Source organism: Lactuca saligna, chromosome 4 (assembly GCF_052625555.1).
Source record: "Lactuca saligna cultivar CGN05327 chromosome 4, ASM5262555v1, whole genome shotgun sequence".
In the NCBI taxonomy this organism is placed as follows: Eukaryota; Viridiplantae; Streptophyta; class Magnoliopsida; order Asterales; family Asteraceae; genus Lactuca; species Lactuca saligna.
The window spans coordinates 316,856,411-316,869,860 of NC_136420.1; the positions used below are offsets into that span (position 1 = coordinate 316,856,411).

General features: G+C 33.7%; 1 protein-coding gene across 1 annotated transcript; it reads right to left on the bottom strand.

Moving 5' to 3' along the window:
* Positions 1 to 2,765: 2,765 nt before the first annotated feature.
* On the bottom strand, positions 2,766 to 11,029 carry LOC145040886 (uncharacterized). The gene is made up of 13 exons (XM_078988773.1): positions 11,016 to 11,029; positions 10,870 to 10,956; positions 8,966 to 9,110; positions 8,584 to 8,875; positions 8,396 to 8,492; positions 8,102 to 8,232; positions 7,913 to 8,013; positions 7,453 to 7,525; positions 7,070 to 7,381; positions 6,507 to 6,949; positions 6,161 to 6,401; positions 3,032 to 6,057; positions 2,766 to 2,939 (listed from the first exon to the last, which is right to left on the bottom strand). The coding sequence occupies exons 1-13, from the start codon at positions 11,027 to 11,029 to the stop codon at positions 2,766 to 2,768; spliced, it is 5,136 nt and encodes a 1,711-aa protein (XP_078844899.1).
* Positions 11,030 to 13,450: the final 2,421 nt, after the last annotated feature.

Sequence of the window (13,450 nt, forward strand, 5' to 3'; positions counted from 1 at the left end):
AAATTTTAGTTATTTAAAATTTTATATTTTCGCTAAATTTCACTATTTGGCTTTTAATTGGAATCTCATAAGACTTCCAATATTTTCTGAGTGATTCTAAACATAGTTTTACTTCATTTATAGTAAAAACCATCTGTTAGAACTCAACACTCAATTTCACATTATATTTCACGATTTTATTCATTACAAAACACAATTTCAAAACCTGTATGTTACATCGAGCTCCGCCTCTAGGAATCCAAAAATTGCAAAATTGTCCCTCCTCGTCTTCACATTTGCAAAACAAGGCCAAAAAGAAATAACTTAATATATAAGGGACCAAAGATAAATAATACATGGATCGTACGTTACGCTACTTTATCTCCAATCACCATCTATGAGACTCGAGGAGGTTCCGGCTCAACAACTGGAGAACTAATCTAATCGTTATTGCATGATACCTTAGTCAAACTGATCTACCAGACCACTGCCACCAACCTCCTTTGTTAATTCTCCTTCACCCTCTCCCATGTCCGCTTGGATTCGATCAGATCCCTTTATAACCCCACTAGTGTCGTTTGTAGGAGGCTCGAGGAGGTATTTCTCTATGGTGGTGCGTGAGGCGGAAACAAATGGTGATGAAGGTTATGGAGATGATGAATGTGGTTGTTTAAGGAAAGACTTGGGAGAAAGGATGGTGTATCTAATGTCGTCGATGAAGTTTGTTATCCTCTTCTACAACTAATCTACCACCACCGAAGGCTCTATGACTGGTAGGTGATTTGATTTGGGTTTAATTTATGTTTCCGTCTTTGTTGACCCGATTCATTTAGCACGTCACCCACCTGGAAACGATTTATGGTGGGTGATCAAATTTAGATTTGAACACCCCTTTGATTCGATATGAGCACTTCTTTTCAACGAGGGAGATACGTGGGGAAAATAGGAGTTTTCTACCAGGCGGGGGGAGAGAGAGAGAGAGAGAGAGAGAGAGAGAGAGAGAAAGAAGGAAAGAAAGAGAAAGAAATAAGGTGGATGGGTGGACACTGGATGGTGGTGGTTGGCGACTGATTGTGGTGTATGGTGGTATTAATCGGTGGTGATAGTGACAGACAGTGGTGATGGTGACACTTAAGTGTTGTATGTTCTTGTGTGTGTGTGTATGTTTGTTTGCTTGAGAACAAAACTAGATAGAGATAGAGAGAGGGCTGAGTGGGTGGGTTATTTTTTTAATTAATTGAAATAATAACATAAAAAAATATAAAAACAAAAAACAATAAAAATATCCAGTTTTCAACCATTGGTGCACCAACATAACTTTTTGGACGAACACCATATAATTTTGGCAACCACAGGGACCATTTTTGAAGTTTTGTCAATTAGGAGTAAGTATTATAGTCTAAATAGACTACTAAACAACCAGATATTATTATTTATTTTATTAATTAGACTTGAAGCTACCATACTTCCGCATTTGATAGACCTGAGCCAAACCTTCGACACTTATGATAGGGTTATAATATTCATAATCGTTCATTGTGATCTGAAAGTATGTTAGGTTATAATATTCATAATCGTTCATTGTGATCTGAAAGTATGTTAGTGGTGTCATCAATATCATCTTTGCGAACACTAACACCGTCTTTTTTACTTTCCCTTGATGTTCAACAATAAGGCCATCAAGCTTTCACAAACATTTTTCTCGATATTCATAACATCAAGACCCTCACGATCTTGCAAATATTCATTGTTTGAACATTTAATGTGATACATCCGGTAAATATGATCCATCTAAAATTACATGAAGTATACGATAACATGCATTTAGAACAATGGATATATATATATATATATATATATATATATATATATATATATATATATATATATAGATCCGGTAAGAAATTTTTTTTGGTAGGAAGGTAAGAAGTTTTTTTTCTACATGTTTTTTTGACGAACAAAATAAATGAATCACTAGATGATTCATTTGTAAGATGATTCACAAGAAAAAATTCTCAAAAAAACATCTTTATGATTCATTTTTAAGTAAATTAAGAAAAAAATTTATTTTTATGATAATTTTAATGAATAACAACAAAATCATTGTATAAATGAATCATCGAGATGTTTTTTTGAGAATTTTTTCTTGTGAATCATCTTAGAAATGAATCATCTAATGATTCATTTTGTTTGTTCGTGAAAAAAATATGTAGAAAAAAAAACTTCTTACCTTCCTACCAAAAATTTCCTTCTTATTTGATCTTGACTCTATATATATATATATATATATATATATATATATATATATATATATATATATATATATATATATATATATATATATATATATATATATATATATACTAGCCGTTTACCCGCGCTAAGCGCCGGGCGGGAAAAAGTTTCTTTCGGAAGATAGTTTTAATGTGATGATTAGTTTCCTTTAGACGTGACATATTCATTGCGGCCATTTGGTAGACTATTTTGCGTCGAATAGTTCATTTCAACATATAGTTTATTGCTAGGTGCATAGTCATACAATACGACAAAGGTTGAGTCTACATCTCAAGCAATTCATCTAATACTTCATTCTTGATTTTACAATATATAAATAACAACAATCTGCAACCATGTAGTTTTGTACATTTATAACATGTTCAATATATAAACTACACCAATCTGCAATCATGTTGCTTCATCTGCTAGCCCTGCATGAAACATCAAATAAGCATCTAAGATACATATTTGAAGAAATTGTAAAATAATAAGTTGTTGATTGTACCTTGTTAATCACATAACACTTCTTTATACACAACGTTTGATGTGTAGATTCCATCATTATCAAACGTTTTTTCCGGCTTTACTAATACCTTGGTATTGACACGTGATATTCCTCTGGACAACGCCACATAAAGCTGGCCATGTGGTAGATAAACACCTACATTTGGAATTGTTTGTCCCTGAGATTTATTGATTGTCATAGAGAAACTAAGCTGAATTGGAAACTGCTTTCTCTTAAGTTTGAATGGGAACATCTCATCGTCAGACGGACATAGAGGAATTCTTGGTAAAAACACTCTTTTTCAGCATGTTGGCCAACAGCTATCTCTGCATCAATGACATTTTGTTGGAAAGCTCGATATATCAATCTGGTGCCATTACATAACCCATTTGAAGGATCGATATTTCGCAAAAGTATTACAGGGCACCCAGTTTTTAACCGAAGATAATGAGGGGGTACACCACTAACATTTAGCGAGTTCAAATATTCCATCGGATATAAGTTATTTTTGTCATCTTCCGCTTCATCAAAACTGTAGTAAATTTTTTGCTCACCAGAAAATCGTTCGATCAACTTATTATTAATCTCATCAACACTTTCATTTTTAGTAGACAATATCGCCCTCGAAATGATAAATTTTGAATCGGCGCCGTTGGATTGCAAAGAAGTAAATATTGCATCAATCAGAGCGTCCACTGATTTAGTTTTATCAGTGTATGGAATGGACATGTTATCAGGTATACGAATATAGGACTCGTCCAATGTTTCCTCCTTTCCATCACCGACTCGTAGTAAAAAATCCGAAAACCATGGATCATTTACCGCTCTCATGTTGATATTTAATCGAAGCCTTTTAACTGAAGCCCATAGAGGTGACATTCGTAAGCTAGAGTCGACACTTTGTGCTCGAGTGCCACGTCTCACGACCGGCAACACTTGTCTAAAGTCACCTCCCATAACCATTATCTTTCCACCGAAAGGGAGCTTCTCATCTGTGATGTCTTGCATTGTCTGATCAACTGCTTCTACTGCCTGCCTCTTAGCCATTTCTGCTTCATCCCATATGATTACCTTTGCCTCGCAAAGTATCTGAGCCTTCCCACTTTGTTTAGTGATCTTGCACATCGAGTTATTATCAAGATTGAGGGGAATTCCAAATCGTGAATGAGCTGTTCTCCCTCCTGGCATGTTGTTAGCCGCAACACCTGACGTGGCAGTTGCAAGTGCAATAAGACCACGGGCACGAATATTGGCCAACAAAGCTTTGTACAAAAATGTCTTTCCAGTTCCACCGGGACCATCTATGAAGAAGACACCTGGAATATTTTGATCCACATGCCTCATTATCTCATCATATGCAAACTTTTGGTCTGGATTGAGAGAGTCCCGCGCATGTAAGTCTTCATATGCCACATTTATAGAGTATTCTTCTTGCACCTCACGATAGCCTCTTGATTGTAAATCGATGTGTGCACTGACATTTGGAAGGTCGTAATCACAAAGCTTTTTACTCATAGATTCTAAGAAGACTCTAATGTCGATGAGGACCATATTTTGCACTCGTTCGGCACATCCATATTGTTTCCTATAATCTTCAGAAAGAGCATCATAGTGGTCGTCCCATAACTTGCGAACATTTCCTGGTTCACAAAAAATCAGCATCGTCGCAAATAACCTTCTAAGTGCGCTGGGAAATTGAAATAAGGAAGCCTCTACAAGACATTGTGATAAATTATCATCGGTCTCTATTAAACCTCTTTCAAGAGCTGCTTTTCGAAATGTAGGGTGTAATACACCATTGGCTGTATATAAATCTTCAAAGCAGGTAGGCCCAGTGATATGGCATAGAAGCAGACGTAGGTAGTATCTCTCTCCTTCAGCTGGATTAGCATAAACAAGTCGACCAACCATAGATTTATGTTCCCTGGTCCTCCAACATTGGTTGCCCCGATTCCATGTAAAATGTTTGGGAAAATCCTTATACAAGTATTTTCTCGCTTTGGAATCTTCTTTATTCTTCTTGAAAAATGCCGTCAACATTGAATTTTTTTCTTTCTCCTTATCAACAATGTCTTCCATTCTGTCACCGTCTTTGAACCTAACCAACTGTTGATTCGGGAGATGTATTTGCAAGGCCATCACACAAGGGTGGATTTTTGAAAGAGGAAAGCTAAAAACTCGCCATAATGCCTCAGGAGGGGACACATAACGTGCGTCTTGAAACTTTCGTATCTCATTAATAACAACATTTTCTTGGTCTTTATCAACATGGATAACTTGTTTGTCATGGCCCTTATAAACATATTTGAAGAGGTACTTCACAGACTTTATACTCGAACAAACCTCAACGTTGATATGACAATTGAACATCATTAACAACTTTGGGTTGTATGGAGCCACCCATCTGTTATCCAATGATGTATTTCTTACAGTCACCTCAATTCCATTATTTCTTCTTCTATATAATGGATATGAGTCCTCTCCTTGTGATGTCTTTTCATTGAATTGCCTAGGATATCTGAAACGACATATTTTTGGCACACCCTGCATACATGGACTTTTTTCTCGTAAGCTACCACAAGGACTGTGCATCATGTGACTTTTGACAAGATCATGCATTTCAGGAAACCTTATTGGGTCGGGAATTTCCGCACACACAAGTTTGTCATAATCATCTGGATTATTCATTTTATATCCACTTGTCATTATTAAGAGGAAATGTGCATGTGGCAATCCACGCTTTTGAAACTCTATCACATACACATACGACCCCACCACACCGATTATATGTCTCTGGAATAACTGTACCTTGAGATCCTCTAACTTAGCATGAAAAACTCTTGCAACAAGGTCCGGTCGATCTTGAGCTGACTGTCCAGGCAATAACTCATCATCGATTTCTTTCCATTTTGGGTTGCACGTCATTGTAAGAAATATATCAGGCCTCCCGTCATCTTGAACTAAAGCCATGGCATCCAGAAATCTCCGTCGCATGTCACGTGGACCTCCAATGAAACTTGCAGGTAACACAACTCTCTGTCCAACCCTACTTGGTTGAGCCTCACCGGCATTGAAGCAATCAACAACGCCCTGGTATAAATCGGCTCGAATTTTGGTTTGGTTCTTTTCAACAAAAACCAAACGTGTAGTCTCAATCTTTATATACGTATCTACCGCAAATTGCTGGAACAATCTCCCTCCCATCAAAATCACATTATCATTCGACCGTATCTGGAACTTGTAACAATAGTACTCCCGCATACTTACAGTATTTCTGCCTTTTTTTGAAGTAGATTCTGTGATATCATAATTTATGTGAAAAATATAATTTAATATCCATATATTTAAGGCAATATTTGTTACATGTTTTAAATATGTAAAGGAATGTTAAAGGCGTACCTTCTAAACCGTCATCATTGTCTTCATTGTCACTATGAATTTCATCCATGGTGACCCCATATCTTGGTATTATAGGATGCCATCCAGACTCACCATTGGGAAAGAATAAAGGATACGACAAAGGATCATAACAACCAAAGTGAGGTTGAATTTCAGTACTATAGTTAGACCTCCCGTAGACAATAATACTTCTTTTATATGCAGTGATGTTGTCATTTCCTTCAACCCAAATACCAGCAACCTATGCAAAGGTGTAGTTCAATAGGGTGATTAATATGATATGTATAATAATAAATATGACACATCTAATTTTAAAATGAATATAGATAAATGTTAATATTCACACCTCAGATGTGGTCGGCTTATTGTACACCCTTTGGTCAAGTTCCACCGATGCATTCAGAGTCACTCTATAATTATCAAGCGGTCCTAGATCAGAAAGACGTTTAAATGTTCTAACGTACGGATTCGAAGCTAGAATACGTGTTAGTTTTTGAATGATTCTTCTATCAACATTCTTCCAGGAGGATCTTTGTGATATTTCAGCTTCACCGTCATAAAAGTACAACTGTAAATACCTCGATTTTCCATCCCTTGAAATTAATTGATCGATATTATGATAGAGTGTTCCGTGCGCACAAAAAGTGTAAACTCCAGATGTCATACTTGCCAATTCTTCATCCACCTTTACACCCAGTGATGCGAAAGAAAAGTTTGAGTTATACGCCCTTATATTGTACCTGAAGCTTTCTTCTAGCTGCTCTTGGCTTGTGAAGAGTTGGTGCAATTCTGTGGGAATAGGGGAGTATGCCAGTTATGTCTTTCCACTCATGCAACAAAAGGTAGGGAATTCATATTGTAATCGCTTTGCTCCACAATAAACACAAGGCTTTTGAGCCTTTAATATACGATGTTCCATACGGATATTTTTGTAAACAAAATCATATGGATCCTCCTGAAAGGCGTATACTCTTCTTTTTGTCATCATAGTTCGTTCCTTTCTTCGTTGATAATATTCTTTATTATAAGTACTTGTCCTCTGAGCAGCACTTATAACACTTACAGAGGAATCTTCGTTCATATTTGTTTCGTGTGTCTCCATTGTAGTGCAACTTGTGAGTGTTGTAGGCTGACTACATCCTTCACCGTTAGCTATCCTTCTCATTTTGTTTTTTTCCTTTTTTCGTGCATAATAGTTTCTATTGTATCTTTTTCGATTTTCTACAAATATATTATTTGGATAAATAGTCATATATTATAAATGCGAATATATACTTATGTAAACGACATACCTTTTTCTATATCTATCGGGTTTTGGGAATCATCACAGTTTTCGTTTCCCTTATCTACGGTCCTCATTGAACACTATAATGGAAATGTTAAGGATAAGCACATATTATATCATCAAGAATCTAACATTTTGTAATGTAGACCATGTGATTTAGTAGTCATGTATGTCTGTGTTTCAGAAAGCAACACAACCCTTATTAAATAACCAACTACACTAAAAACTTGTAATCCAAAAACACAATAGCAAAATAAACAACACATGAAAGTATCCATAGATATCCAAAAATTATTATTTATCAATTCATAATTCAACACAAGAAAAATAAACCACACATGAAAAAATTCGCCACAATATGTCTAACATAAATGTAGATCAACTATAAAAGCAACGCACTCATAAAAGTTGTCAAAACTTAAAAAAAAAAAAAAAAAAAAAAAAAAAACCCACCAAATGTCTCACACAGAATTAAAAATTCTTCTAGGCATATTTATGATGTTAAATGCTTCCGGCATCCTCGGTTGGAACTCTACGTTGCTTAGTTTGGTTGATATCATAATGTTCACTGAAAATAAGATAAAAACTATTAAAATGTATTGATTTAGTTATTTTAATATCACTACAAGCATTATAATTTTCTAGAAAAAACTTACTTGAATCCAAATGAACCAATTTCACCCGAGAAACAAATATTATATACTTTCTGTTTATCGCATAGACAGTTGTCACAATCTGATGGCGTCTTCGGTCGGTTATATGTAGTTTTATCTTTATTATACTCCCCCTATTTAAAATCAAAGATTTCGAAAGTCACCTAATTTTCTTTTAATGTAATAATAATAATAATAATAATAATAGTAGTAGTAGTAGTAGTAATAATAATAATAATAATAATAATAATAATAATAATAATAATAATAATAATAATAATAATAATAAACACTTACGGCCCATCTTGGAGATATAAAGTGAAAGAAGTTAACGTCAGTACACCAGAGTAACGGGAATAGTTTCGCTTCCCTTTGATGATTTTTCCAACAATATCTAAAAATAGCGATAATTAAAAGGATAATTAACTTGTTATTATTTTAAAAACTTTAGAATGCTAAAAGTATATATAAGTTATTAAATTTACCAATCATCATTTTTCTCTTTGTCTGATCCTCTACTAAACTTTTTATTGAGGGAACCAATGGGAAAACCGGAAACCATGATATGATAGCATCGGCCAAACGATTAAATCGTGTGTTATTGCTGATCTTAATCATCAAATCGCCACGTAATAAACTGTATTCTTGATACCTCGGATACTCAGCATACGTTGGTTCGACTTGGAAATGGTTTAAAGAAAACACACCACCCAATAGATTCCCTCCATAAATAAAGCGCATCATTGGTTGTGGAACAACTGCTAACAATTTCTCTCTCTAATAGAAAATGTAATATTTTTATAAAGAAAATACTTATGATAAATTATGAAAATGAAAATAAGATATAAATAGTTTTTTTAAACATACATTTTGATCAATGAGAATCATGAAAAGTTTGTTTGCTCTTGAGTCCCTCCAAATGAAATCAACACGAACAGGTGTCAAAACATACCACAAATGGTAGTTTAGTAGCATTGAAAATGCATCAACGTAAATTTGACCATTCATGATTCTACAAAAAGAAAGTCACACGTGATTGATGTAGAATTGATTTAATTTGGTTAAATTTAATGATGGATGACTGGATTATATAATATGTTTTTGATCTAGATATGATAATGTATTTTTCTGCTGTCAGTTCGCTAGATAAAGTAAAAAAAATGGAATTTAGGGACCTAATATCATGTATTCATCCACTTTAAGTCTGCAAACCAAATGGCATGATTTGTCCAATAGTTTTTTTCTCTTCTCTAAATGGCAATCACTTAGTATGATCAGAAAAACATGGAAGGGCAAAATAGGCATCCACTTTAACCGAACCAACACCAGGGGTAAAGATGTCATTTTCAAGAAAATGCAATCGGCTATACTTATATATGCAACATTTCTACGTATAGACATGATTAAAGCACAAAGGTCCAAACCACGAGTACTTATGTCAAATTCAAAGAAAAAGAAGGTTTTCCAGATTTACCATCCTAGAAGGTTTTCCGGAAATATATTACAATCCTCCGAAATTAAATAATATGGCATCATTAACTAAGCAAAATATCAAAGAAAGTACAAAGAAATAAGAGTTAATGAGTAGATAAACAAAAGAATGATGATTTCAAAATTTCATTTGCAGATTACTTGATACCAAACTCTGGATGTCAGACAAAATAGCACAAAATAAAAAACAGAAAAAAGAAGGTTATGTATTAATTTCAAAAGAACATGCAAAAAAAGAACATGCAAACTGATTGCAATCTGTGACTTTCTTTTGGTGCATTAAAACAAAGGAAATTGCATCAACTGTTTATTACTTATCTTTTTAAAAAATAAAAAACTAAATACATTTAATTTCCATATGTTTTTTAAAAAAATAAAAAACTAAATACATTAAACTAAATACATACGGAAAGAGACAGTTTCAATCCATGAAATTAGAACATGATATATTCTAGAAACAATATTTAATCATAAATTAAAACATGATATGTTTTCAAAACAATATTCACTCAAATACACAAGCACACAATGTCCCAACATATACATATACAAACCATACATATATAGGATGTCACAAATAAATAAATACACACATATATACATATTATATACAAGTATTATTTGAGAGAAATATATCACCTCAAACAGAAAAAAGTAAAAATTAAAATATCCTACACACTTCAGGTTATAAGTGATAGAAGAAGTAATCACTTCAAACAGAAGAAGTAAAAAATAAAATATATACACACTTCAAGTTATACGTGATAGAAGAAGTGAAGAAGTAACAGAACTTGAATTCGTGTCAACAAATGCAATGCAATGCAATGAAGTAGTCTTCTTGTTCTTGATTCTTTGTTTGTGAATTGTGTGTTGTAAGAGTAAAATATAAGAAAGCGTATTAGATTTATAGGTGGAAAAAGGTATTCTATCATATAATTTCGGAAACTGATAATCATTCCTAAATTAAGCAAATTGAGATCTAACCATAAATAATAACATTATAAAAATATACTAAAATAATTTTAAAATCTGTTTAATAACTGTTATAAATCATACCAAAATTATAATATTTTAATTAAGATAATATAATACTAAAAATATTTTAAATCATACCAAAAATAATTAAAAAATGCTTTATCAGTAGTACTTACTAAAAATTAATTAAAAATTGTGATTTTTTTTTATTTCGCAAAACTGGTATAATTTTCAAAGATAAAAAAATTGTATTGGATTTTTTTTTGAAAAACGTGTAAGCAATAACGTTTTATTAAAATCATTACCCAATTGAGCAACATGGGTCAACTCTTGCAGCATTCTCCTTTTTCACATTTGTTGCCTCTTCTTCAGCCACCACTTCTTCAATCTTCCTGTGGACAAATATATTTATGATTACTAATTGAAAGCAAATAATATCAAGCCAGTGTACACATGACTAAACATTTATTCAAATTAAAAAAAAACCCAATATTATTTGAGCATGATAGGTTTACCTCAGTAAGCTCTAATAAGTGACACGATCTAAACTCATTGATAGTTGCTGCTATCTCTGACATTGGCAACTTAGCCTAAGAAAATATAAAAACACAATAAACAATTAATGAGTAAAACAGAAATGAACTGAAAAAACTATACTTACCTGTGCAAGAACAGCAGATGCTAACTGTAAACTTGGTTCTAAGGTCTCGGGGACAATCTGCAGCAAAAGCAATGAGTTATTTTAACTAAGTCACTCTGAAAGTGAAGGAAGGGATAAATAAATGTATACGATTAGAATACGGAATTTGGTGATTAGTTTCTTTTCAAAAGTAAATGAATAGTTTATTTCAACAAGTTGAGGATAATTTAGATTCAACGATTAATTTTCTTTGTAAACATTTCATCGATTAACAAAAAATCTTTTTAATGTGATCATTTTTATTATTAACACGAATGGATACGTACAAACCCAAGTTTGTTTCGGTTGAAGTGTTAATAATTAGCATCATAATTGTATATGTGATGAGGTGTTTTGCTTAAAACATTTTGATCCATGTTCCATATAAATATATCATATTCCAAAAAGCTTTTACTACATACATTGTTATCGGTCAGTTTTACGTTGAGCTAATTATTATTCAAAATAATAATAATACTAATAAACATTGATGCATTCATATGAGTATAATAAGCACCACTAAAAATTAATTATAAATTTTCATCTTCCATTGTGCAAACTCCAGCTGAGGAGAGCATAAAAAATTTTGTATTATCATAAATATGTTGAAGATGGGTTTGAGGGTACCTGTGGTGGCTGAGGGAGGTTACGAAGGTGGTGGTAGGCGGCGGAATCAAGCTTTAAAGGTCGTGGTAGCGGCGGAATCAACTGTTGAAAGGTCCGTTGACCTGATTTGTCGTCTTAACGGCTTCTTAAGATGATTGACGCAGATTTCTAGGGTTTTTCAGGAACGAAGATCTTCAGACCTGATGCGTCGTCAGCAGCGGCAAGATGTTCAGAACTGATTCGTATGAGTATAATAAGCACCATATGAGTATAATACTAATAAACATTGATGCATTCATATGAGTATAATAAGCACCACTAAAAATTAATTATAAATTTTCATCTTCCATTGTGCAAACTGCAGCTGAGGAGAGCATAAAAAATTTTGTATTATCATAAATATGTTGAAGATGGGTTTGAGGGTACCTGTGGTGGCTGAGGGAGGTTACGAAGGTGGTGGTAGGCGGCGGAATCAAGCTTTAAAGGTCGTGGTAGCGGCGGAATCAACTGTTGAAAGGTCCGTTGACCTGATTTGTCGTCTTAACAGCTTCTTGAGATGATTGACGCAGATTTCTAGGGTTTTTCAGGAACGAAGATCTTCAGACCTGATTCGTCGTCAGCAGCGGCAAGATGTTCAGACCTGATTCGTCGTCAGCAGCGGCGTCTTCGTCCCCTCTGTGTTCGGGATCTTTGATAGCTGAGACCTGAGAGCGTGTTAGGGTGAAAATCGAATGCGGGGAAAGGGGCATCTTTGGTGTTGTCGATGTGAAGATGGTTTTGAGGGTACCTGTGGTGGCTGACGGAGGTTACGAAGGTGAGATGAATAGGTTAGATGGCAGATCTTTAGGGTTTTTGATGATAGAAGATGCGAAGGCGTCTGTTAGGGTGCAAATCGATGGCGAACAAAGGGTTTATATCGGAAACGCTGCAGATCCGCCATGTTAAGACGTCGACTACTTTAAGGCTGACGATTGGATTGAGGATCGAACATGCTGAGCATCATTAATCTGTCTTCTCCGGATCTGTTCTTCACCGCCTCCGGATCTGTTAACTTGTCGATGTGAATAGGTTAGATGGTTGTGGCTAGGAGATTAGGTAAGGTCATTGTACGGTGTAGTATACGATCCTTGTGTAGCGTGTAGTGTAGTATAATACGTATGTTGCTTAATGTCATTGTACATAACGTAAGATATGTGGTACCTCTTAATTTTCAAGAGATGGGCAATATCCTTAATAATATAGTAAAGATATATATATATATATATATATATATATATATATATATATATATATATATATATATATATATATATATATATAATGAAATTTGTTTGGTAACATATAATCAAACTCAAAATAAATAACTACTATTAACAATGATAAATTAACAATGTCAACAAACTTAAAAAAACAAAAAATAGCTAATATTTATATTATATATTCAATAAACAATTACAGATTACTTTGTGTTTACATTTGACAGAATGGCAGAATTACATCAGTTAATTTCCCCTCCAAAAATACAAGATCATCTACACTATTAACTTTGTATATTTTTGTTTTTGTGTATATGCCTTTTTGCATTCCTCCTTATATAATTA

Bases quoted from the DNA above. Each gene is read 5' to 3' on its own strand.
- LOC145040886 (XM_078988773.1), bottom strand. The intron at 9,111-10,869 runs GTAATGATTTTA...TTCTTTTTGTAG, and splicing joins GACCCATGTTGCTCAATTGG to AATCATGAATGGTCAAATTT. The intron at 8,233-8,395 runs GTAAGTGTTTAT...GATTTTAAATAG, and splicing joins TTATATCTCCAAGATGGGCC to GGGGAGTATAATAAAGATAA.